The 23,563-nt window shown below is 45.6% G+C and overlaps 2 protein-coding genes across 2 annotated transcripts in view; both read right to left on the bottom strand.

Moving 5' to 3' along the window:
• Positions 1 to 1,199: 1,199 nt before the first annotated feature.
• On the bottom strand, positions 1,200 to 2,747 carry tiprl (TIP41, TOR signaling pathway regulator-like (S. cerevisiae)). The gene is made up of 2 exons (XM_062518639.1): positions 2,640 to 2,747; positions 1,200 to 2,522 (listed from the first exon to the last, which is right to left on the bottom strand). Exons 1-2 carry the CDS (start codon positions 2,668 to 2,670, stop codon positions 1,747 to 1,749), a joined length of 807 nt encoding a protein of 268 aa, XP_062374623.1. The 5' UTR covers positions 2,671 to 2,747; the 3' UTR covers positions 1,200 to 1,746.
• A 6,289-nt stretch (positions 2,748 to 9,036) lies between these two features.
• appa (amyloid beta (A4) precursor protein a) overlaps positions 9,037 to 23,563 on the bottom strand; it is a gene marked incomplete in the record, with an annotated part of 28,083 nt that continues 13,556 nt past the window's right edge. Inside the window, 12 exon segments of the mRNA XM_062517617.1 lie at positions 9,037 to 12,048; positions 12,313 to 12,459; positions 13,056 to 13,144; positions 13,323 to 13,376; positions 13,582 to 13,794; positions 15,364 to 15,463; positions 15,888 to 16,016; positions 17,598 to 17,756; positions 18,933 to 19,007; positions 19,559 to 19,692; positions 21,862 to 22,029; positions 22,509 to 22,816. Of these exon segments, the coding sequence (XP_062373601.1) occupies positions 11,947 to 12,048; positions 12,313 to 12,459; positions 13,056 to 13,144; positions 13,323 to 13,376; positions 13,582 to 13,794; positions 15,364 to 15,463; positions 15,888 to 16,016; positions 17,598 to 17,756; positions 18,933 to 19,007; positions 19,559 to 19,692; positions 21,862 to 22,029; positions 22,509 to 22,816 (1,678 nt within the window).

Genomic DNA, 23,563 nt, shown 5'->3' with positions numbered 1-23,563 from the left:
GACTATATGGTGGCATTAGCAATCTATGCAATGGTCTGCTGCAGCAGTATCTTAACCACTGACAGATGCAAGGCTGATTATGAAAGTCAGATCTGTCCCAAGATACAGGCTCAACCCAGATAAAGTAGTAGAAGGCAGACAGATGACTAAGCTATGCCTGATGAATTCCACTCACCCCATGCAGAACGCCCACATCCGTGGACAGCTCCTTCACTGACAGACTGCTTCACCTGGAATGAGGCACCACAGCTCCTTTCTTCCTACTGCCGTCAGACACAGCTCCCAGTAACACACACACACACACACACACACACACACACACACACACACACACACACACACACACACACACACACACACACACACACACACACACACACACACACACACACACACACACACACACACACACCAAGATTTACACCAATAATGTGCAACATTTACTAAACTGTGCATCCCACTGTGTCCGTTTTACTTATTTATTCATTATGTTTGAAATTGTATTGTATCTTGCATTGTCTACTCCTACACTTTTTAATTTTACTGTTTCCATTACTGTTGTTACACTGCAAATACCATAGTTGTGGGATTCATTTTAAAAAGAAAATCAGTTTGGATTCTGCTCTTTACTGACAATACACTAAGCAATGATAATGGGCATTTTGGAAAACTGTAGATTTCTGTTAAGGATTGCCCCTGGGTACATGATGTGACAACAACATGTGTTACATTCCTTGGTGCATCTGCATCAGGATTAGTCACTCCCAGGTGAAGCAGATTTCCTGATTGTTGACTGCCCCTTAATTGTCTTGCTCACTCTCGTTGTTAGCGTACAATTAATTGCAAAGTACAAGAGGTTTTGTTTTTGTCTTGTTTTGAACTCCCTAATTATAAAGAGAGCATATGGGTGCTATACATTCTTATTGGTTTAGTTGTAGTGGGGCTCCTTCCTGTCACTGTAAAGCGCTTTGGGGGCCTAGCTAGAACGCCATAGAAATGGCATTGGTGTTAATCATACAACCTTCATCTCAGACCAATTGTCTTGCCTGCCCTGTTCCTTCACATAATTCTGCAATGACAATCACAAATGAGTGCATCATATCATAACACGCCACAGAAAGAATCTTACTTAGCCTTTGTCTCTTGTTTTTAAGGGCTTTTTACCTTGTGCAAAGACGACCACAAAGATCTCTCAAGTATGTGTTGCATAATAAAGCCTTCTTTAATCAGTATGGTACCTTAATTATTCAAATCATCAGAGCTATTTGGGCAGTAGAATCGGAAAGGAGACAATTCCTCCAGAAGTCATATTTACAAAAATCCTTAATAAACCAATCACATGTCAACTCAATTAGTCCAGAAAGTACAGTAAAAAGCAAATAGTTCTGCATGCTCTTGCCTGTAATGGTTAGGTGTTTTCATGCACTGGATATTCTGTGCAAATATGCAATTAACCAAATGCCATTAAAAGAACAGAACCTCACTTGGGTTCAAAAACAAGAAACTAGCTTAGTCCTTGGTTACAGAGTTTACCATCATAGCAGGCCAGCAAACAAAGTGTTTACATACAACATGGCCAATTTATTATTCAAACGCACCGACATTTAAATTCAAATAAAGAATAAGTGTCACAAGTTTTGAGTGCTGTGGTGTAGGCCCATGCCCGTCTGTTCAATACATCTGAAAAGACACTGCACATTACAAATCATTCCCCTCAGAGCTGGTTTACATAGCTGTCAATCCAACTCATTCTTTCACCGGAAAGTCCAGTTTCTCACACTCTGTCAAGCGTAGAGGCAGGTACTGGGCAACCTCGTTGGGGTCTGTGTACAGGGCTGGTGGAACATGCTTCAGTTCTGAGACTTTGCTCTCTCGTGCACTGAACTCCCTTATCATGAAGTTCTTTCCGGCTTCGTGATAAAGTCTAGTGTCATGGATGCGAATGAGAACACCGTCAACGCGCAGGAAGAACCGTAGCAACAGGAAAAAGCTTGTAGGCATCACTCGTATCTTTGCACTGATCATTGACACGCCGTGGTCGTGCAGCTCGTCCTCGAACAGGAGAACGTCCTCGAAGAAAACTATCTGTTCTCGCGCCTTCAGCTTTTCCAAGTCTATGCGCTCGGTTGTTGGTGTAATCCTCATATCTTCTCCTACCAGAGTACCTCTATAATCGGTGGTGTATGTCCAGTCATAGCGTTTCACCACTTCCTTGGAGTGTTCGGAATCCGCTCTGCTCTCCTGCCATTCCTGGGCACAGGCAACTTTAACGGAGTCTTGCAGATTATTTACGCGCTTGAGGGCATCGATGGCGTTGAACTCTATGCCAAAACCGTCCGAATGCTGAATGCGTAAGACGTTATCCCCGAAAAGCATCTCCGGAAGAGCAGGCATATGCATCTCCTCAGCTAAACGTTCAATGTCTTTTGATTTCATTATGTGTGTTTTCGCTGCAGTGATCTTCCACGGTCCGAAAGCGAAGTCTTGCTTGCTGCTTCTAAATCCGTGAGCCATGGCCTTATCTGACATAAAATAAACAACACAAACCCAACGAAATCTCAGTTTGGTGCTTACACGACGTATTAATGTGATATCACCTTCCAAGTTTGTCCATTAACTAGTTATTTCTGATCACTTACTGCTTCTGTGCATCCACTCAGACTCCGCCATGCACTTGTACAGGACATGCGTCACACTACTTCCTGTATTTTCCTTCTCCTATGCGCCTTACTAGTTGTCAGTTTTTCTCTTTACTGCCACCAACCGAACTGGAGTAGGCTAGGGTTTTGTAGGCCTAGACAGGATTGGAATTTAGTTTACAAATGTCTTACTACTTCCTATAAGTAAAAGTAAAAATCGCATAAATAAATCCAAGAATAAGGAAATTAGAATAGGGAAAGGAACGATGAAGCGTATTGTAGCCTAGGCTAATATTGAAAGAAAAACATTTCACATGATGCCAGCATTGTAGTAGCCAAGGGATAGCCTAAGTGGCAGCCTAGTTCCATATATAATGGTGATGATGACGATTGACTGGCGTCAACCAATCTTTAAAGTTCTGGGTCTGTGCTTGGGTGCTCTCTGACGCCTTATGCCAAAAGTATACTCGACCAGAGCCCCTTTAGGGAGAGCCGGTCCACTTCCTATTAACTCCATTGTACCGGATTGTTCCTGCAATCTGTTGAAATTCCGCTAGGGACGTTGCCGAGCAAGTGATAAATGAATTGTGGTCTATGGGGCTAAGCGGCTAGAACTCGTTTTTTTCACAGTTGACAACTTCATTTCTTAATGTACATTGTCGTAGTAGCTACCTGAGTATAGGTTTTCCACTGGAAATGAAATAAAAAGTCACTCATGTCCTTTCTGCTTTTCATAGGATGGGCCGTTTTCCCTGTAACATGCTAGCATTTAGCTCATGGATGCTCGCGACACTCGCGACCGATTACGACCGTCGTGAAGCTGAACCTTCTTTTAGGTCTATGGCCGTAAAGTGGTTCGCTTGTGTCACGTGACATGAAAACTTTGAAAGGGTTTTTAGGAATAACAACACATATTAAAAATTTTATTGGTCAGCTGATTGTCAAGTCAAGTTATCCTGCATCGCATGCATTAATGCAATTTTAGGAGAAAAAATTATATAACGACAAATGTGGTACTGGGGGGTTCAGCTCCATTGCTACCCATTCATTCATCACTTGCTCGCGATCGCCGTCTAGTTGCAGTACCATGCGGAAGTATTTCGCTAGTGGTCCTTCTCCCCTTATTAGACATTCTCTGACTCGACGCACCCGACCTGTCGCGCGACAATGTGACGTCAAAATGACGTAATTTCCTGTGTCGCAAGCCACATTTCAGCCGCGCGCCGACCTGTCGGACACTGAACATTTTTTATCAGCCGCGCGCGCCAACCTCGCACGACAACTAGGAAGAGATTGAAGCCAAGCTCACGGAGCCAGTGTCCTTATACAGTCATCAACCACATAAACCACATTCAGGCATTATCATATAGCCTATCCAACATCTTAAATAAGCCCATTCATTTTAAAAACGACTGTAGTCATGAAGTTTGAATAATAGTAAGTTTGAAAAGTGGGAAGTTAACTTGGCTAGGCTGCAGCGAGAGTTGCCGTTTGGATGACTGATTTGTTTACAGTCGTGAACTACGTTGGATAAGTTAACGAAGTTACCAGTGAGAGTTGCAACAGGAGGATATTAGGGGGAAATGACTAGGACCGAGGCACATAAGTATTCCAGCAAAAGGTAAGGAAGAGATTTATTTTCAACCAAAGGATATCTGCTAGACCTAAAAAAATATATATATCTTTCCATTTAGGGAGATTACACAAGCTCATCTCATAAACGAGATGGTAGGCTAATCCTTCAGTTGTGCAAGCTAAGTCTGAAATATCAGCAAAGAAGCTAGTTGCTACTGCCATTATTAACGTCAATGGATACCGTGCCTCCGTTCAGGAGAATACTGCAAATTGTGTCGCGACTACCACGCGCAAGTATACATGGTTACAACGTTCCCCGTGACGTCAACATGTCGCACGACAAGTCGGGTGCGTGAACTGTACCGGGGCCTTTACACCTTTTGTTATCATGATCTACGACGTTCAAGGCTGCATTTTTTCAGATGGTGGGCTTTTGCGCCACCTGCTGTACTTCACCGGGAATTTCATCCAAGACTGACGGTAATCATGGGGAACACTAGTCTGGTACTAATCATTTAAGATCGCTGGCAGCTCAGGCAGAGTTCACCCAGCCTAGGGGACCATTGAGTTTTGGTATTTTATGACTTTATCTCAGAGTATAAATCATTTTTTTCTGTCTCAAATGAACATGTTTATTGAACTAGCGTAGGCATGGTCATTGTATAGACTCTCTCACTCTGAGAACAAAATCTCCACTTCACAAGCATCTACATCCACCAAACCTTTCAGTCTTATACCTAACCATGTTTAGAAGGTTTTTACAGAGGGGTTTGTTAATAAATTATTTTTAGCCTGATGTACGTGACATTTTATCCCAAAAAACATGGCGAAAATGGATTTTTTAAAAAGGCTGGTATAGTATTTTCTGATTTACTGAATAACTAAACAAGATATCCATAATTCCCTCTCTAAAATACTTTTCATCTCTAATGTCAACAAAATGAAAAGAAAAAAAATGAAACTGACTTTATCCAATACTCAGATTTTATCTTTTTAAGTTTAGGCCTATATCAGCGCATATTTAATTACATCATACCTTATTTGCATATTCAAACATTACATTTCAGAAAACTTGTAATACTTTATATTACAATTGATATTAATATTTATTTTTCATATTGATCTAAGTAATCAACTGGTGAAGTTTCATAGTGATATCTGCTTGTTGATTTTTTTTACCCTATCACCTGTAGTATATCCACCTAATATTCAATACATTGGACAAGAAAGGCTTATATGTTGCAATCTTTCAGCTCTCAGCCGATTGTAGTGTTACGTTTTTTTAAAGTATATTTTTTGGGCTTTTTTATGCCTTTCATGATAGAGACAGTAGAGAATCGACAGGAAGTGAATGGGAGAGAGAGCAGGGGAAGGATCCGGAAAGGACCACGGGGTGGGAATCAAACCCGGGTCGCCGGCGTATGGTGCAGGTGCCCCAGCCGCAGTTGCGCCACAGCTGGGGCCTTGTAGTGTTACTTTGAGATATCATTGCTGTTATTGAACCAAACCTTGTGAAAAGTGAAAATGGTGTATTTATCATATCACAAGGCTACAATACAGTTAGATGTTGAGAGGCGCCATAGGGAATCCAAACTCCTGAAAGTTGGAAAAAAGTTTCCAGTTGCGGAGGACAAACTGACAGCTCTTGAACACATCAAGATCCAAAAACTGGAGAGAGCTGGAAGATATTTAGTTCATATTATTAAAGTGTTATTTTCTCATTCTTTTTAGTAAGTTTACTTAATCTATTCAAGACATACCTTACCTTAATTGAGTTGACTGAACTTTTAGGTTTTACAGTGTAAAGTCAAACTCCCTCACTATAAGATTCGGATCCCCTCACTACTTCAGCCAAGAGCTGAGGGTTTAAACGCAAACTGATCTGTTAGACCCATATAGGTTGTATATTTTTCTGTTGTTCGTGAATTCATTGGTTTATTTTCAGATTGCGTCACCTGAAGCAGCAGCCCACAAAAGATTGGCACAATGCTCAATGGTCAACCATTAGACTAACACAATATGATGATGATATGTTATTAATGAATGAGCTGATCATGTCACAGATTAAGGCCTCAGCTCTACAACGTGAACTGATGGACAAGAAGACAGAGGTCTTTCTTCTACATCATATGTATGGGCGTATCTTACAATTACATTTGTGTGTGTGTGTGTGTGTGTGTGTGTGTGTGTGTGTGTGTGTGTGTGTCAATGTGTCATTCTCACCATGTTATTTCTTTGTCTTCCTCTGCACTCATATTCATCTGTGATTAAACTGTGACCGTATTTGATAGTACATTTCAACGTTAAACCTCAGAACATGTGAAGCGGATGTATAACATGATCCATGCAAAGATCTCAGTCTTCTCCTCCACATGCAGACTTATGGACTTCATGGACCAAGTGGCTGAGATGAGGGGAACAAAGTTTGCATGCTCTCATAACCAAACCCTAAGAATGTGTTCTTTTTGTATGTTTGATATTGAAATGCACAATGTTTGTGCGGTGACTTTGAACACACTGTCTTTGAAGGCTTCAAGGGTAGTACTGTAGAACATCTGGCATCTTGACTTATGAGTGTTCACGCTGCAATTTCTGTTTCTTGTCCACAGTGAGAGACAGCTGGAGGAATTTGCTGACCAAAAGCAGGCTTCAGCTGGTAGGTTACACTCAGGCATGTCACATTGGTTTCATTGATGGCCTGAACATTCAGGAGGCATTCTTCACCCATAATTTGCTCCATTTCAATCCTGTTTGCTGATGTGTCTACACAAAATGATTTCATTTCTTTACTCTTTTATTTTAAGCATTATTCTTGTATTATAGTGCTAGCTATATCATACTCTGCATCCAATGCTTGACTCGATCCTTTAGTACCGTTCTGTTTTAGTACCATTTCAGTAATGTAGTAGTCATTTAGGATGGGTTAGTCCTGCCTTTTGACCTTTGTTTTCTAACCACAGATTCCTGAGGATAAAGGGGACTTGGGCCCCAGAGCTGGACCCTAAAATGGCCTCAGTCCACCAGGCCAGCTTCTACCTCTGAAGACTTCAGAATGGCCTGTCACCCAGGCCAGCATATATGCCTCTGAAGTCCCTAGAATGGCCTCAGCCAACCATGTACTTCTGAAGTCAACCAGGCCAGCATATGTCTCTGAAGACCCATGAATGGCCTCAATCAAGACAGCTTCTACCTCTGAAGAGGTAGAGGTATAAAATCCTTAATTTTATATTAAATAAGGTTATTGACTCAGCAGGGGCGTAGCCAGAGGGGTGGCTCCGGGTGGCACAGGCCACCCTTGAGATTCAATTGGCCACCCCAAGATCCTAGTCTACTATTCGCCATTAACATTCAAAGGCGACACCATTCTTGATGCACTTGCAGCGCACTAGTTTGAAATATCAGGGTTCAGAAAGCAATCTGGCAAACATGCTTGCAGTTATAGGCTACATGGCTTATTGTTTTTAGCATGTGAGCTTACAATAGGCCTGCTTGCACTAACACGCAAACATATACAGTATTTACCTATCGAATCTGCCAGTGCCCTTTTGGCATTTACAGTATCTTATCACACACACACAAAACCCAGTATTGCAACTGTGGAATCACGTCATGTAGGCACATTTTTATATCTACCAATTCAACCTACTCAGCCAACACTGAGTATATGTTGTATCATGAATAGTCTATTGCCCTAATGTAATATTGACATTGTGGAAAGTTTACAGCTTAGGCCAGTGTTTCTTAACTGGTGGGTCGGAACCCAAAAGTGGGTAGTGGTACTGATCTGAGTGATGGGTCACGGAGCTTGTGGCTAAAAAGAAATTAAAAATCGCCAATTTAAAATGGCAGGGTTAGGGTTAGGGTTGTCAGTCATTGCCATGGCATGGACATAGACAATGTTTATGTGACAGGTCATGTTAGATATAATTTTAGGGAGCTAATTTTATAAAAGTATGCATCATTTTAAGGTATCATGTTAAACAAGTTGGCTGCAACCCTTAATAGGCTACTTGAAGTAGAAAATGGATTCACTTAAATTGAGGACAAAATAAGACAGAAACCCCTGTGTGTGGGGTGCACATGAGAGCATAAAACCATCCAAACTAAAATGGCACATGTAAACCACTGGCAAAAAAAAAAAACATTTCTCACTTCCACTTTGTAGCGTGAGAAATGTAAAGTATGGCGTGTGGTGTGAGAATGGGTCAAATAGTGTGACTGTCAAGCTCAAAGCGTGAGAGTATGGTCTTTGTCCTTCAATTTATGAGTGTGGTGTTTGGTGCATGGCTTTACTCATGCATGTGTGCTAATTTAACAACTTGAGCCTGTTTCTGTTTATCTAGATGCCACCCTTGAATTAACCAATGCCCCACTAGGGCCACCCTTGTTACAAATCTCTAGAATCGCCACTGTGACTCAGAGTCTGTTGATATATCTATATCTCTTAATTGTATTATTTGAATGCACTTTAAATTTTCTGTAAAACTCTTCTGTCCATGTTGTTTCATACTCTAATTTAAAGCGGTTGTATAAAGTGTACCAAAATTAAGTCATGTGAAACAAGACGATTTGATTAATATTCCTTGTGCATTGGACTGTTCGATTACAGTACACGGTGATCTAGGCTATTATCTTGCTGCAAGTACGAGCTTGGGTGTGTCTTATGATTTATCCGACTGCACCATGTACTTCCCTTCTTCTCCAGTAGGGGGCACAAGTGGTCACATTTACATACATCACTGGTACATCCCCACCATTTAAATATTTGTACATGAGCAGAGAGTTATAACAGAAATGAATCCACGTACACCAAGGAAGGGAATTTCTGTATGTACATTCAAAACTTTATTTATGGAATACAGTGTAGAAAGCTTTTTTCCCCCAGTCAAAGCAAATGTATTGTTTCTTACACATACACAGAGAAAGTCACAGAGAGAAAGAAATAAAGAAGAGAGAAACACCTGCTTTCTCAATCCGCTGCCTTCCACATCAACCCGCTGCACAGGAGGCCTCTTTCAGGAACACAGCAAACCAACCACACAGACACACACACACACACACACACACACACACACACACACAAACGCTCAAACACTCTACTGCCAACCTGCAGCATCTCTCCAGTGTCTAGCTACAGAACAATCCGAATGGAGGAGCGAGAGAGAGAGAGAGGGGACAGTCTCCGCCATCCCCAGCTCCCCCCGACACCTTTAAGAGCAGTTGTTCGCTCCCATTCCATTTGGCCTCCGAGGGTCTGCAAATAGATCACAGGGCCCTACCTACAGACCTACACCAGGATGGCTTCCTGCTAATGTCCTCGACTGGGAGTGGAGTAGTCTAAACAGAACAAGATGACTTAAGGAGTGTAGTTTTCTAGGGGGTGGCATGGGTGTTTAAGAGATTTGGATGGGCAGGGCTCCTATAGGTTTGAGTGTAATGGTGGGATGGGGGGTGTGGGGGGAGCTTAGCTGAAGAATGCAAATTTGAACGGCATCTCCGAGGAGAAAAAAAAACCCTATAAAAACACATTCATTTGTTGTGTCTACACACCAGAGTATGACTTTCATTGTGGTCTGTTATTTTTTTTTTGTTTTGTCTGCTTTTTTTTGTTTGTTTGTTTTGGCTGCGTGTCTGCAGCAGCACAGTTAAGACGTAAGCAACAGCACATTCTGCAGTTGGTGAAGGGGAGCTAGATGGGGGTTGGTGGGATGGGGTGGCTGGAAACAAAAGAGACTGTGGGGGGTGAATGCAAGACAGCAAAACGGAGGAAGGAGTGCAAGACATGCAGAGGTGGGAGAGGTGTCGCTGTTGACAAGCGCAAGGCTCTCTTCACCTGCCTCTCCCCCCTCTTCCCCTTCCCTCTATCCTGCAGTCGGTCCTCCTCTAAGACATGCACCAAGTGCATCGCTGCACCTGTTTTTTTTTATTTTTTATTTGATGTTGTTTTCCTTTCTCCCTGTTAAAGATATTGTGTTACAGCAGCCGAGAGACAGCGAGAGATAGATAGAGAGGGGAGCTTCTTTCTGTGCTTTTGTGGAATACAGTGGTGGATCAGTGGAGGGACAGAAGAAGTATTCTACCAACTGACATGGAATTGGATGAGAAACGCTAACCTGACTGGAAAGGACATACATGCACGCACACATGCGCACACACACACACACTCGCATTCACACCCACCCACCCTCAAACCATACATCCAGACATAAACAGACATACATACAAACAAACAAACAAACAACCCGGAACCCTCCCCACCCCAAACCTTGGGCCCTGTGTAACCATTAAAAAACACACACATGTGACCACATGAAATGAGTAGGAATCAATTAAATACAGCCGCTTCAGAAAGCCACTAAATTAATCTCTGAATAAATGCATAGGATGCAAACACATTAAACTTAAACAAATACGCAAATGTACACAAACCGATTCAACTAGCCTCCCCGGTTAAGAAAGAGGAATACAGTGAAGTAAAAAAAGAAAAGAAAAGACAAAAGAAATCAAAATCAAATTCAAAATCAAAATCAGCATGAGCACTGATCTAAAAAAAATATATGTTTACATGATATCAAAGCAGAAAGCCAATTCTAATTTCAGTTTTCATGTCTCCATCTCCATTCAGTCACATGTTCACAAGAATATACTAGAAGATATACAACTCTGCTAAATGACACGGTTTCTACGTGAGAAAGGACCCTTTCCGAACAGCAGATATATTTTTTTATTTCTGTTTTTCAAATCTTGTTTTGTCTGTTTTTTTTTTAATTATTCCACCATGCACTAAATAAGTACAGCTAGTTGTCCTGATGACGTCAATACATTACACGTAATAAAAAAAAGAACCACAATTGACGTATTTTTCATTTCCTTTTTTCCCCCACCATTTTTAGTTTTTTTTTTCTTCTTTTTCTGAAAAACAAACCAGACTGCTGGATAACCCTAAAGCAAAGCTCTCATTTGTGAGCGCAACATTATTACAACCAATACAATCATCCACCACGTCTCAGGGTTAGTTCACCTTAGCAACACAGCACTGCTGTCGTCAAAGTACGAGGAGGGGAGGGAACAGAGAGAGAGAGAGAGAGACAGAGAGAGAGAGAGAGAGAGAAAGAAAGAGAGAGAGAGAGAGAATGATGGAGAGATTATCAGAGAGGAGAGCTGGCCTCACTGTAACCAACCGTCAGGTGTGATCTGGCTGCTGGTAGAGATGGGGGAGTGTTCAACCCCGACGCTAACACATCAGCGCACACTACCCACAGACTCAGGGTCAGTTCTAACTGCCCCAAGTCTGATAGAAGACCAGCACGGGGGAGGAACACCAGCAGTTCTGATTCTAGAACACCTATTGGAGATTTGCATTCCACGCTCTGCCTCCAAAAGGGGGAGGATGAGCTGAGCTATGGGGCCAGCCAATGGGAGGGGGAGACTACAGGGCCAAAACTGCCCTTCCCAATCCAAATAAAGCTGGCGGGTCTGGTATTTTGACGTACATGGTCACTGACCAATCATGAAGGATCATGCTTATGTTAGTGGTGAATGCTGCAGGCTGTGTTGAATAAGGGAATGGGTCCTTCCTACACTGTCCAGAACTAGAGAGGGGGGGTGGGGTGGGGTTGGATGGAGGGAACGGGAAGAAAGTTTGAGGGAATGGGGCGAGAAGGGAGGGTGGGAGGGTGGGGGGGTGGGGGGTTGGAGATATGGGGGTTGTAGAGGGTTGGCTCTCAGCCCCTTAGTTCTGCATCTGCTCAAAGAACTTGTAGGTGGGGTTCTCATAGCCGTTCTGTTGCATCTTGGTCAGGTGGCGTTCCTCTGGAGTGACCGCAGCGTCCACCTGGAAACGAGGAAATGAATGGAAACGAGGAAATGAATACCACCGCAAGTCATAAAAGTTGGCCAATCACAGGCACATCATCCTCATAATCATTTCCACAATGTCATGCCCCTTTAATGTACATGACAAACATATCAAACAATAAGAAAATCAGTGGCAATTATTGTTTACTTCTTTAACAAAACATTAAACTGAATAAGTAATATCGCATTTTTAACTCATTCGTGTTTTCCCTCACACACACACACACACACACACACACACCTCAATGACTCCATGGTGGATGGAGGTGTACTGCTTCTTCCTCAGCATCACAAGGGTGATGACTATGATGGTCGCTATGACAACCCCTCCCACCATCAGACCAATGATGGCACCTTTGTTAGGACCGACATCCTCAGCGAAGAACACCTGAGGAGGAAAATAATAAAAAAAGTAAGAGAAAGATACAGGGATATAGAGGGGAGAAGGAGAGAGAAAAAGAATGGAAGAAAGAAAGAAAGAGAGAGTGAGCTGGGGGTGTAATGAGAACGCTGGAGAGCGGAACCATTGCCATCTCCGTGGACCTGTGTTGCTATGCCAACGCGACCTTGTCAAAGAGTAACAAGGGCAACGCACAGCACGGTCTCTCTCTCTCTCTTTCTCTCCTCTCTCCGCTCTCTCGCTCGCTCACTCACTCATCTAGTCGCCAAAGATGTCTGAGGGTGAGCAGCTGTTTGTCTCCTTGAAGGTTTACCAATCAGCAGCATGCTGACACCATGATTTCAAGGCTAACCTACATAATTTACAAACTCCCACCATATTGTCATTTACAAGTAACACCACACTCTAGCATTAGTAAATGACTACTGCGGTGATGTAGTGTTACTTGCTACAATACGCGTGGGCTTTTTTTCGATTCTTTCCTTCGTTTGTGTTTTCAGCCATTACAGACACATTTCAGTGATCTTGAAATCAATAAGCTGTTTGCTGCGAAAGATGATGAATGTTGATGTTTATTTGTTTACCAGTTTCTGGTGGTGGACGTATCCAGCACTGTGCCTCTCCTCAGCCTCCATCTTAAGCTCAGGAATCTCTCCCAGCTTCAGCCCTGTGCCTGAGAGAGAGAGAGAGAGACAGAGAGAGAGAGAGACAGAGACGGAGAGACAGAGAGACGGCGCGAGCGAGAGAAAAAGTGCGAGAGAGAGAAAAAGAGAGAAAGCGAGATTATGTTATTCTACTGCTGGAAATCTAAAAAGAATTTCACACACAGACAGACACACACAGACACATACCTGGTCGTGTGGGAAGTCCTCTGTCTGGCATGGGACGAGCATCGACAGGTTCAACTGAAAAGTATACACAGATCAATTGAGTTGAGGAATGGACCAATGAACAATACTCATGCTTGCATATTTGATATATTTAGTCCTGTTTTTATGCCAGTCAAGTGTACCAGCAGCATCTTATACACATGTTTAAACATGTAAATGTTTGTGTGTGTGTGTGTGTGTGTGTGTGTGTGTGTGTGTGTGTGTGTGTGTGTGTGTGTACCCTCGTTCAGTGTGTTGGCCTGGTTGAAGCTCTCGGGGTGGATGAAGCCCAGGCCGTCCAGCAGTCCTCCCTCCACTGGGGGCAGTGTCTCCTGGGGCGCCGTGCTCTCGGGCAGGTCGGGCATCAGGGCGTCGTTACCGTAGCTGACGCGCACGTCTGTCTGCAGCGAGGACAGCTGCACAGACATCTCCTGCTGCTCCCTCTGGAGAAGCTCTGAGGGAAAGAAAGGGAGAGAGAAAGAGAGAAAGATACAAAGAAAGAAAGAAAGACGTAATCAAACCCCCTGTTTTCCTACTGAAGGTAAGAGGACCTACTCTGTCCCATTTCCCACTCATTTGCAAGTCCCCTTGGGACACACACACACACACACACACACACACACACCAAGTGTAAGAGCTTCAATTATGACCGCAAACAGTCAAACACCAAAAATGAAACATTCGACTGTAAATAAAACACTTTGAAAGTCACAGAAAACGAGCTTATTTATATCCACGCCACATAAAGCCTTAGGAGCCAACGAAAGCCTAAACTACAGGAACAACAGATAAGACTGTCTGCGGTAAGCTCCTATGGTTACAGTGTGTCCCCCTCCGCTCCGTGTGTAGGCCTTATCTCCCAGCACTCTGCCAGCGCTGTAGTCTAAACCAGAGGACAACATGGACCCAACGGCACCAGAGGACTAAAGACTGGGAAGAGACAGAGTGTTTCTCCCCCGGGGATAAAGAAGGGGGGGGGGGGGCAAGAGAAGGGGGGGTGAGGTCATTTCACTGGCGACCCGGAAAAAATGTTTGGGGGCGCTCATTTTTTGGTCTTGGCTAGAGGCTGGCGGAGAGGTGGGAGATGCAGACTGTAGGGCAGTTACACAGATGGCACAGTGACGCACTCGCTCTCATACACACACACGCGCTCACACACACACACACACACACACACACACACACACACACACACACACACACACACACTCCCTCCCTCCCGCCTACATCCCCCTCCTGCCATGCTTATTTCTGCTCTATGCGTCATGCTAGGGCTTTTGTGTTTGTGTGTTTGTGTGTTTGTGTGTTTGTGTGTTTGTGTGTGTGTGTGTGTGTGTGTGTGTGTGTGTGTGTGTGTGTGTGTGTGTGTGTGTGTGTGTGTGTGTGTGTGTGTGTGTGTGTGTGTGTGTGTGTGTGTGTGTGTGTGGTGCCCATGTTCTTGTATTAGTGTGTGTTTTTGCAATGTGCGTATTTTTTTGCGTGGCTCCAAACAACAATGGCAAGACAATTGTGAAAAGTGTGCCTCGGTGTGACTCAGCGACTGATTTGCGGTAGAAAAAGCCTCCAGTTTCCTCGCTTCGAACGCTTCGCTCCCCTTGTCTGAGCTTGTCGGCTGACCTTCTCCGCTTGAGAGCCCAACCCCAAACCCTCCCAAAACCATCCCCTTCAGGCAACTAGCAACCAGGCTCAATGGAACGCCAACAAGTGAGTCACCACATGAACGCGGTTGGCTGACACACCATACACACCAAAACACACCATAAGCAGGACAGTACATTCAGCTTTTAATCTCACAGACTGGGTGTGGAAGCTTTGTGGAAAAGTTTTGGCTTGTAACCGTTCATTCATCATGATGTCAAAATCACAAAAGATAGGGAGACGACTTAATCTTAAGATTGTGTGCAAGTGTGGTTGAGTGTGTGTCCATGTGTGTGTCCATGTGTGTATCCGTGTGTGCGTCCGTGTGTGTCTCTGTGTGTGTGTGTGTGTGTGTGTGTGTGTGTGTTCAAGCGAGCCAACTCACCGACTTGGTCCTTGATTTCGTCAGCAACACCAGGTACTTTGTAGAGCAGGCCCAGGGACTGGTTCATGCGCTCCTCAATCACGCGCAGGTGGGTCAGCACCTAGGGTCAGAAGGTCAAAGGGTCAGAAGGTCAAAGGGTCAGAAGAGGAGGCGGTCAAGACGCCAAAGGGCTTCCGGGCACACACAGTCATAGTCACACTCCTTGTCGCCAACACACAAGTTATTAAGCTACACTTGTGCAAGTTAATGGTTAAAGCTGGGGACATGCTATTTGGTTCATTGGCCTTTGTCCTCTATTAACTCTGAAGACGCAGTAGCGTTTAACAAAATGGATCATTAATGAAACAATAGGATTATGAATGGGATTATGTTCCAGAGAACTTCTTGCTTATCATTATTGGCTGTTTCTCAGGCTTCCATTTCCGTGAAAAGGAAGCCTGAATTCCGTGAATTGGCCATCAGAATACGAGGTAGGGGTGTGTGTGTGTGTGTGTGTGTGTGTGTGTGTGTGTGTGTGCACATACCTGGGGGCGGATCTGAGCGGCCTTCTTGGGGTCCACCATGCGGACGTGTTCAAAGTGTTTGAGCGTGTGCTGGCGATCCTTCTGCTCGGCGCGCACATACTTCTTCAGCAGACTGAACACATGACGTGGCTACACACACACACACACACACACACACACAATAAAAGAAAAACAAAGAAAGAAGGGAGGGAGAGAGAGAGAGAGAGAGAGAGAGAGAGAGAGGGAAAGAAAGAGAGAAAGAAAGAGAGAAAGAAAGAGAGAAAGAAAGAGAAAGAAAGAAAGAAAAAAAGAAAGGGGCAAAATATTAATTACGAAGGCTACATACAAATCAGACTAAACCAACCAACCACTCCCTACCCTGGCAGCAGCGTGTGTCAACACTGCCATGCCAACAAAGACGATCTGTGTCTCGTTCCTGAACTGAAACTGCAAATCACAGATGTAGTGCTTCTTTGTGCCGTGGCAGGCTTCACGCTCCTCGCTCTCCCAGAGCCAGGGCACTGGGACACACTGGGACGCACTGGGACGCACTGGTGCGTGATGAGGCGGTGGTGGTGACAGTCCGCGAGTGGCGTGGTGCGGTCGTGGTAGAGGAAGAGTGCCGTTTACTCACACGTGTGTGTGTGTGTGCGCGTGTGTGTGTGTGTGTGTGTTAATGTGCTCGTGTTTGATGAGGACAGGGGGAAAACGAGAGGCAGAACACAACGCGTCTGTCCGAGAACAGAAAACAAACCATTGACGCTCTTTATCAGCAGTAGGCAGCTGTGTTTACACACACACACACACACACACACTAATACAGCCTAGTGCGTGTGTGTGTGTGTGTGTGTGTGTGTGTGTGTGTGTGTGCCCCTGCGCTGTCAGTGATTTAATGCAATTACAGATGGTGTTTGTCTAGGCGCCTGTAACAGCACTCCACCCCATGGTGTTAGTCGCCACAAGGGACAGTGAATGGCCTTGTTTATCAGTACTGAACGAGTATGTGTGTGTGTGTGTGTGTGTGTGTGTGTGTGTGTGTGTGTGTGTGTGTGTCCTGTGGAGTCTGTAGGGTGTCTGACCCCTCAATGGCCTCCATGGAATGTGTGCGGATTGTGTTTGTCATGGTAGAGTGTAGCCTGGTCACTGTACAATGCTGGCTTTGGTTGAGTCAGTGTATGAGGGTGTGTGTGTGTGTGTGTGTGTGTGTGTGTGTGTGTGTGTGTGTGTGCTCAAAAACATGCGTGTGTGTGTGTGTGTGTTTGTGCATCCCTGTGGAGTGTAATCCTCTGCTCTGCTGAACTGAGTGTGTGTGGTGTTATGTGATTATTTTGCCATGGAAATGAAAACACTACACAGGGGAGGGAGACAGCTATGAGATACAGACAGACAGTCAGTCAGACAGACAGTCGGACAGTCAGACAGACAGTCAGAGACAGACAGACAGACAGGCGGACGGTGTGGCAATCCAACTGTTCAACTGAAGAACATGTGATGCATTTCTCTTTTAAAAAGCTGATAGCTGTGAGTGCAAAAGAGCGTATGTGTGCTCCTGAGAGGTTAGCCATGCATTATGCAGCCACAAAACTGACCATATGTTTACGACTATGCAATCCCTTTTCCTGTTCTCCTGTGAGCATGTATGGCTGTGTAGGCCCAGGAGTATACCCAACGCACTTAGGACGTCATGTTTGCATATATGACTCTGTGTGTGTGTGTGTGTGTGTGTCGTACCCTGGGGGGCTCGGCCTGCAGGGCGGTGAGGTAGCTCTCGAGGGCCATGCGGCGGCGGTCGTTGAGCAGCGCCTCCACGCGGGCCATGTGCGTCTCCACCAGCTGCTGACGCTCGCGCGCCGCCTCCTGCTCCAGGGCCTCCACCATCTCCTGGTAGTGCTGCAGGAGGAGGAGGAGGAGGAGGAGGAGGTGGAGGAGGGGGTGAGAGAATGGATGCAAAGAGAAGTAGAATGTAGAAGAGGAGGAGGAGGAGGAAGAGGAGGAGGAGGAGGTGGTGAGAGAATGGATGCAAAGAGAAGGAAGATGTAGAGGAGGAGGAGGTGGAAGAGGTGGAAGAGGAGGAGGAGGAGGAAGAGGAGGGGGTGAGAGAATGGATGGAAATAAAAGGAAGATGTAGAAGAGGAGGAGGTGGAAGAGGAGGAGGAGGAGAAGGAGGAAGAGGAGGGGGTGAGCGAATGGATGGAAATAAAAGGAAGATGTAGAAGAGGAGGAGGTCGAAGAGGAGGAGGTGGAGGTGAGAGGATGGATGGAAAGACAAGAAAGATGTAGAAGAAAAGGAGGGAAAGAATGAGGAAGAGGAGATGAGGAGAAGGACAAGGGGAGAAGGAGGAGAAGGAAGAGAAAGAATAAAAGGAGGAGGTGAAAGAATGGATGGAAAGAGAAGGAAGAGGGGGTAAAGGAGAGGAAGAATGAGTCAGAGTGGGAAAGGAGGGGAGGAAGAGGAGAAAGAGGAGGACGAACACAAAAATGGAAAGAGAGTGGGGATAGGAGGAAGAGAAGAAGATGGAGAGGAGAAAGAGGAGATTAATGAAGAGAGAGTGGAGAGAGGAAAAGAAACAGGGTGGAGGGATGTACAGAGATTAAGGCAGAGGGAAAGAGGGTGTGAAAGAGGGTGAGTGGAGGAAAGAAGAAGAGAGAAAATGAGAGAGAGTGAGAAAGAGATAGAGAGTGAGAGAAAGAGAGAGTCACAAAGAGGGATGAACAGAAGGGATGAAATGAGACAGGATGTTGGATACAGAGAGAGAGAGAGAGAGAGAGAGGGGGAAAAGAATAAATAAGATTGTGTCCCTAGTCAGTGGAGACTAAGCCGCTCCCATTTCCTAATTACTACACTTCCCACTAAGCTAAATGTGGGTCTGCACAAGGGGCTTTCAATTAGGCTTTTAGCTAGACTTCAGCTGTGCTTAATTAAAGTCATTACTGTTTACGAGTGGCTGCAAAATGGTGTCCATATAACTTCCATAAGAATGCTGAAAGACTGGTTTTGAGCTATAAACAACTGAAATAAACATGGGTTTCCACATGTGTGTTTGTTTGTGTGTGTGTGAGTCTAACCTGGATCACAGCCTTCTTGTCTGCACGTGGGAGACTCTTAGCTTGTCTCTCTGCCTCTTCCCACTCCCTCATAACCTATACACACACACACGTACACACACACACAGAATCACGATTACAATTGACAATTACAGTACATGAACTGACTGCGATGTGTCTGTCTCCCTGTCTGTGTCGATCCATGTCTTTGTCCCAGATGTAATAACGTGAATGTTTGACAGAATAATGAGGAGGAGAAAATATAATGAGACAAGTATTAAAAACATGCCACTGCTATTTTTACCTCCCCCACTTTCCCACCAGGGACCTGGGGACACTGAATTTAATCTCACATTATTAAAGTCTTCTCTTGTCACCCAATCCATCTAGCCCTCTCTCTCTCCCTCCCTCCCTCCCTCCCTCCCTCGGTCTCTCCACTCCTCTCTCTCTCTCTCTCTCTGCCTCTCCATTTCTCTCTCTCTCTCTCCTTTTTTCCATCCTCTCCTCCACTGTTCTGTCCTCTTTTAATCAGACTAGTTCGACCTGATACCCACTCTCTAATCCCTCTTCACACCACACTCTTTCACTCATCCCCCTCCTCCTCCCAGTCTCTCTCTCTCTCTCTCTCTCCCCTCCACGTTGCTCACCTGGCTCATCTTCTCCCTGTGTTTGGCCTCCAGGCTCTCCTTGGCCTTCTGGAAGTGAGCGTGCTCGTTCTCGTCTCCGGGCAGCTCCAGGTAATGGTCCACAGCATCGGGGGTGGCGGGGGTGGGAGTGGGCACTGCAGGGGACAGAGAGATGGACCAAGACAGGGAGAGATGGAGAGAGAGAGAGATGGAGGGAGAGATGGAGAGAGAGAGAGAGAGAGAGAGAGAGAGACAGAAAGAGAGATAGACAGACACAGAAAGAGAGATAGACAGACAGATAGATAGACCAATAGACAGATAGAAAGAGAGATAGACAGATAGATAGATGAGGGGGGGGGGGGGGTATGGAGAGAAATCAACAATGTTAATCACTGCGCTCTGCGGTTTGTGTTAAGAGTTAGTCCCGTCACCCGTGAGAACATTTCAGGCGGTGTGTTAGCAGGCAAATTAGCGGAGTGATCAAGCCAGACAACAACAGGGTGTGAGCAGAACTCGGTGTCTCGAGTGCCAGCCTCAAGCGTCAGCAGAACAGACGTCACTGCGGCGCCCATCACACAAGCAGAGGGGGCAAACAAGTGGAACGCCGGCAGACCAGCGGATGGGAGAGGACACTGGCCGGGTGCCAGCGCGTGTTGCTGCCGCTTGTGTGTGTGGGAGGGAGAATACACGGCAGACTTGGCAAGAGGAGAAAAGAATCAATAGGAAATAAGACAGAAAAGAGTGCGTGAGAGATTCTATACTTGTTCGAGAGAGAGAGAGAGAGAGAGAGAGAGAGAGAGAGAGAGAGAGAGAGAGAGAGAGAGAGAGAGAGAGAGAGAGAGAGAGGGGGAGCGAGAGAGAGAGAGAGAGAAGGACAATGAGAAAGAGAGGAGAGGAGAGAAGAGGGAGAGAGAGCAAGAGAGAACAATATTGAGATATAAGGTAGTGTGTGTGTGTGTGTGTGTGTGTGTGTGTTGTGTGTGTGTGTGTGTGTGTGTGTGTGATGGTTATATAAGGCCTGCGGTGAGTTTTCTAGTGCTGGCGCCCTCATCAGTGGAGAGTCCCGCAGGCACCAGGCACACGCTGCAGTGCACTGCCTCCATGACAGCTCATTAAAGAGCGCCATTACAGATATGACATCATTAAACACAGAGGTGTGGGTCTGAGCGTGTGTGTGTGAAATTCAACTTAATGCATTATTAAGCTCGGTTGCAAAGTTTGTGTGCGTTTGTGTGCGTCTGTGTGTGTGTGTGCGTTTGTGTGCGTCTGTGTGTGTGTGTGGGGCTTTGCTATCCACTGTAGATTTTCCAGTTAAGATAAGATAATACACTATTAAGACAAAGATACCCGTTTGTGTGCTTCAATGCAAGTGTGTTTGTGCGTGCTTGTGTGTGTGTGTGTGCTTGCCTCAATCATGTGAAGCAGGTTTGCTCATAAGGTACCATATGACTCAACTTCCCACGTCTCAAAGCACAACAGGAGCATTCACCAAGACTTGGCACAGATCTGTGCTTGTTTGTGCAGGAGTGTGTGTCTGTATGTGTGTGACTATATGCGTGTGTGTGTGTCAGTGGGGGAAAGTGTACGTGTTGGTGTTTGTGTGTGTGTGTGTGTGGAGGCTCTGCATGTACTGTATAAGCTTTGATAAGAGCACAGTGGCTTAAAGAGAAAGAAAGGGTTTATTCTAAGAAAGTAGCGTTTGGCATGAGAGTCGTGCTCAACTGAGCAGAAAACACACGGCAACACGCCGCAGTCTCAGAGGCAGGGGAGAAGAGTGCAGAAATGGAGGGAGGGAGGGAGGGAGGGAGAGGGAGAGAGGGATAGAGAGAGAGAGGATGAGGAAGAGAGAGGGAGAGAGAGAGTGAGGAGAACCGTGAGGGCATAGGGATCGTTTCACTTCACTTCACACACACCAACACACTATAGGCAGTCAAAGTAGGAGCGGTCATGTCTGTTAAAAGCCTGGAAAAACCACTAAGACATAAGGTGAGGGGGATAGTGCACAGACATTTCTGGGTTAGGGTATGTGAGGAGGAACGTGAGCAAACACACACACACACACACACACACACACACACACACACACACAGAAGTGAATCCAGGCATACTAAAACATTAGAAAGCCTCTGTGAGAGAAAACCCGGTTAGCGGTGGTGGTTAGCGTCAAGACTGCCAGTGGTTGGACTAGACACCCAGAGTGCTCAGAACAGAGGTGGCGGAGAGGGAGGTGGCGGCGGCTTTAGACGGCTGCTAGTGACCCCAACACACACACACTGGTCGCCGGACGGCCCCCTGGACCTCCACAGAGGGGGGGGGTCACTTACTCAGACTGCTGCAGACGGACAGGCAGTACTCCTCCGACTCAAAGTTGTTGCGGTTGCCGCCGCAGCCGCCGTAGATGAAGGGGGCACAGCGGCCCTCCTCGCCCACGAAATACCAGCGGGGCAGCATGGCGCGGCACGGGCCCGTCTCCGCTTGGGACAGGCACACCTCTACAGCGCGCACGCCACGCAGGAGCGCCATCACACACACACACACACACACACACACACACACACGATACACACACACATGCCAAAAGGATAAGGATGATAATGCACAAACACACATACACACACACACACTCAAATGAAGAATGAATGAGGTTCATACACATGTATAATAATAATAATAATAATAATAATAATAATAATAATAATAATAATAATAAGTAAAATACTCCCATACTAGCATACAAAACATAACCACACCCCAAAAATGTGTGTATGCCAGAAAATACAATATCAGCAAAGAACTCGTGGGACATTGTGGGGCGGAAACACTGTGGAGTAGTTCTGCCCAATGAACCGTCACCAGGCTAGAACGCACGCTCACAAACTCATAACGTCACATTCATCGCAACCAAAGCGATATTGCAGCAAGAGAGCACTGGGCTGTAGTGGACACAGGGACTCGTGACTCGTTGGCTCACCTTTGACCACTTCCTCCACAGACTCGGTGGTGGTGGTTGTGGTGGTCGTCATGGCGACGCTGGCGGTGGGCTCGCTGTCGTCGGCGATGTCGTCGTCGTCCTCCTCCTCTTCCTCGTCGTCCTCCTCGTCCTCCTGGCCGTCGCCGTCCTGGTCGTTGTCCTCGGCGGCCTCCTCCTGGTCGTACTCCTCGTACTCCTCCCCGTCGAGGAGGGCGGGCCGGCTCGCCTCCTGCACGGGCTCGATTTCCAGCTCTGGTTCCGGCTCGGGTTCTGGCTCTACTACGGGTTCTACGGCCTCTTTGGCCATGCTGCAGACAGAGAGGAGGAGGGAGAGGAGAGGGAATGCGGAGGTGTGAAGCGAGAGAGGGGAAAGAGCAAAAAGGAGAGAGAGAGAGAGAGAGAGAGAAGGAGATAGAGAAAATAAGAGAGGGAGAGAGACTGAGTGAGACTGTTTGTGTGTGTGTGTGTGTGTGTGTGTGTGTGTGTGTGTGTGTGTGTGTGTGTGTGTGTGTGTGTGTGTGTATGTATGTATATGATCTGTCTATGGACATAGCCTTTGTTGAAAAAATGGCTAAATACCAACCCCTCCTTACGAAGATCAGTGACCTAGGATATTCATGTAAGTTTGTGGCATTGATATTTGGCAGCCTGGGTCATGTCCACAAACTGACAATCAGTGGACTAAGACTGGCAGGGCTATCAAAAGGAAAGTCTAAACAACTGGCAAAATTCTGCTCCATATCAGCTGTGATAGGCAGTCTTGCTGTGTGGCGTAGGCAATGCTTTATGTACCCTTGAATGTCAAAGTTGTATTTTCTCAGAGAATATTTTCATCCTTTCTGTATAAGAAATTTGATTGGTGGATTCAAATAAAGAAATCAAGTGTGTGTGTGTGGGTGTGTGTCCAATACTTCAGTCAATACAGGCAAGTCTCTTCCATAAATGTATATTTCGAGAGCAGTTACTTTTGACAATATGGTGTTGTAGCCTACATGAAGAACTCAAGAGATTTAAGAGATTTAAAGTAATACCGCAATAACTTAAGGGGGTAAGGG

This window comes from Sardina pilchardus, chromosome 17 (assembly GCF_963854185.1).
Source record: "Sardina pilchardus chromosome 17, fSarPil1.1, whole genome shotgun sequence".
Classification (NCBI taxonomy): Eukaryota; Metazoa; Chordata; class Actinopteri; order Clupeiformes; family Clupeidae; genus Sardina; species Sardina pilchardus.
The sequence above is the reverse complement of the archived record's forward strand: the minus strand, read 5'-3'. Positions and strand labels throughout refer to the sequence as shown.

Coding starts and splice junctions, on each gene's coding strand:
- tiprl (XM_062518639.1), bottom strand. CDS start 2,670: ATGGCGGAGTCTGAGTGGATGCACAGAAGCA. Junction 2,523..2,639: donor TGAGTGGATGCACAGAAGCA/GTAAGTGATCAG, acceptor ATTTTATGTCAG/ATAAGGCCATGGCTCACGGA.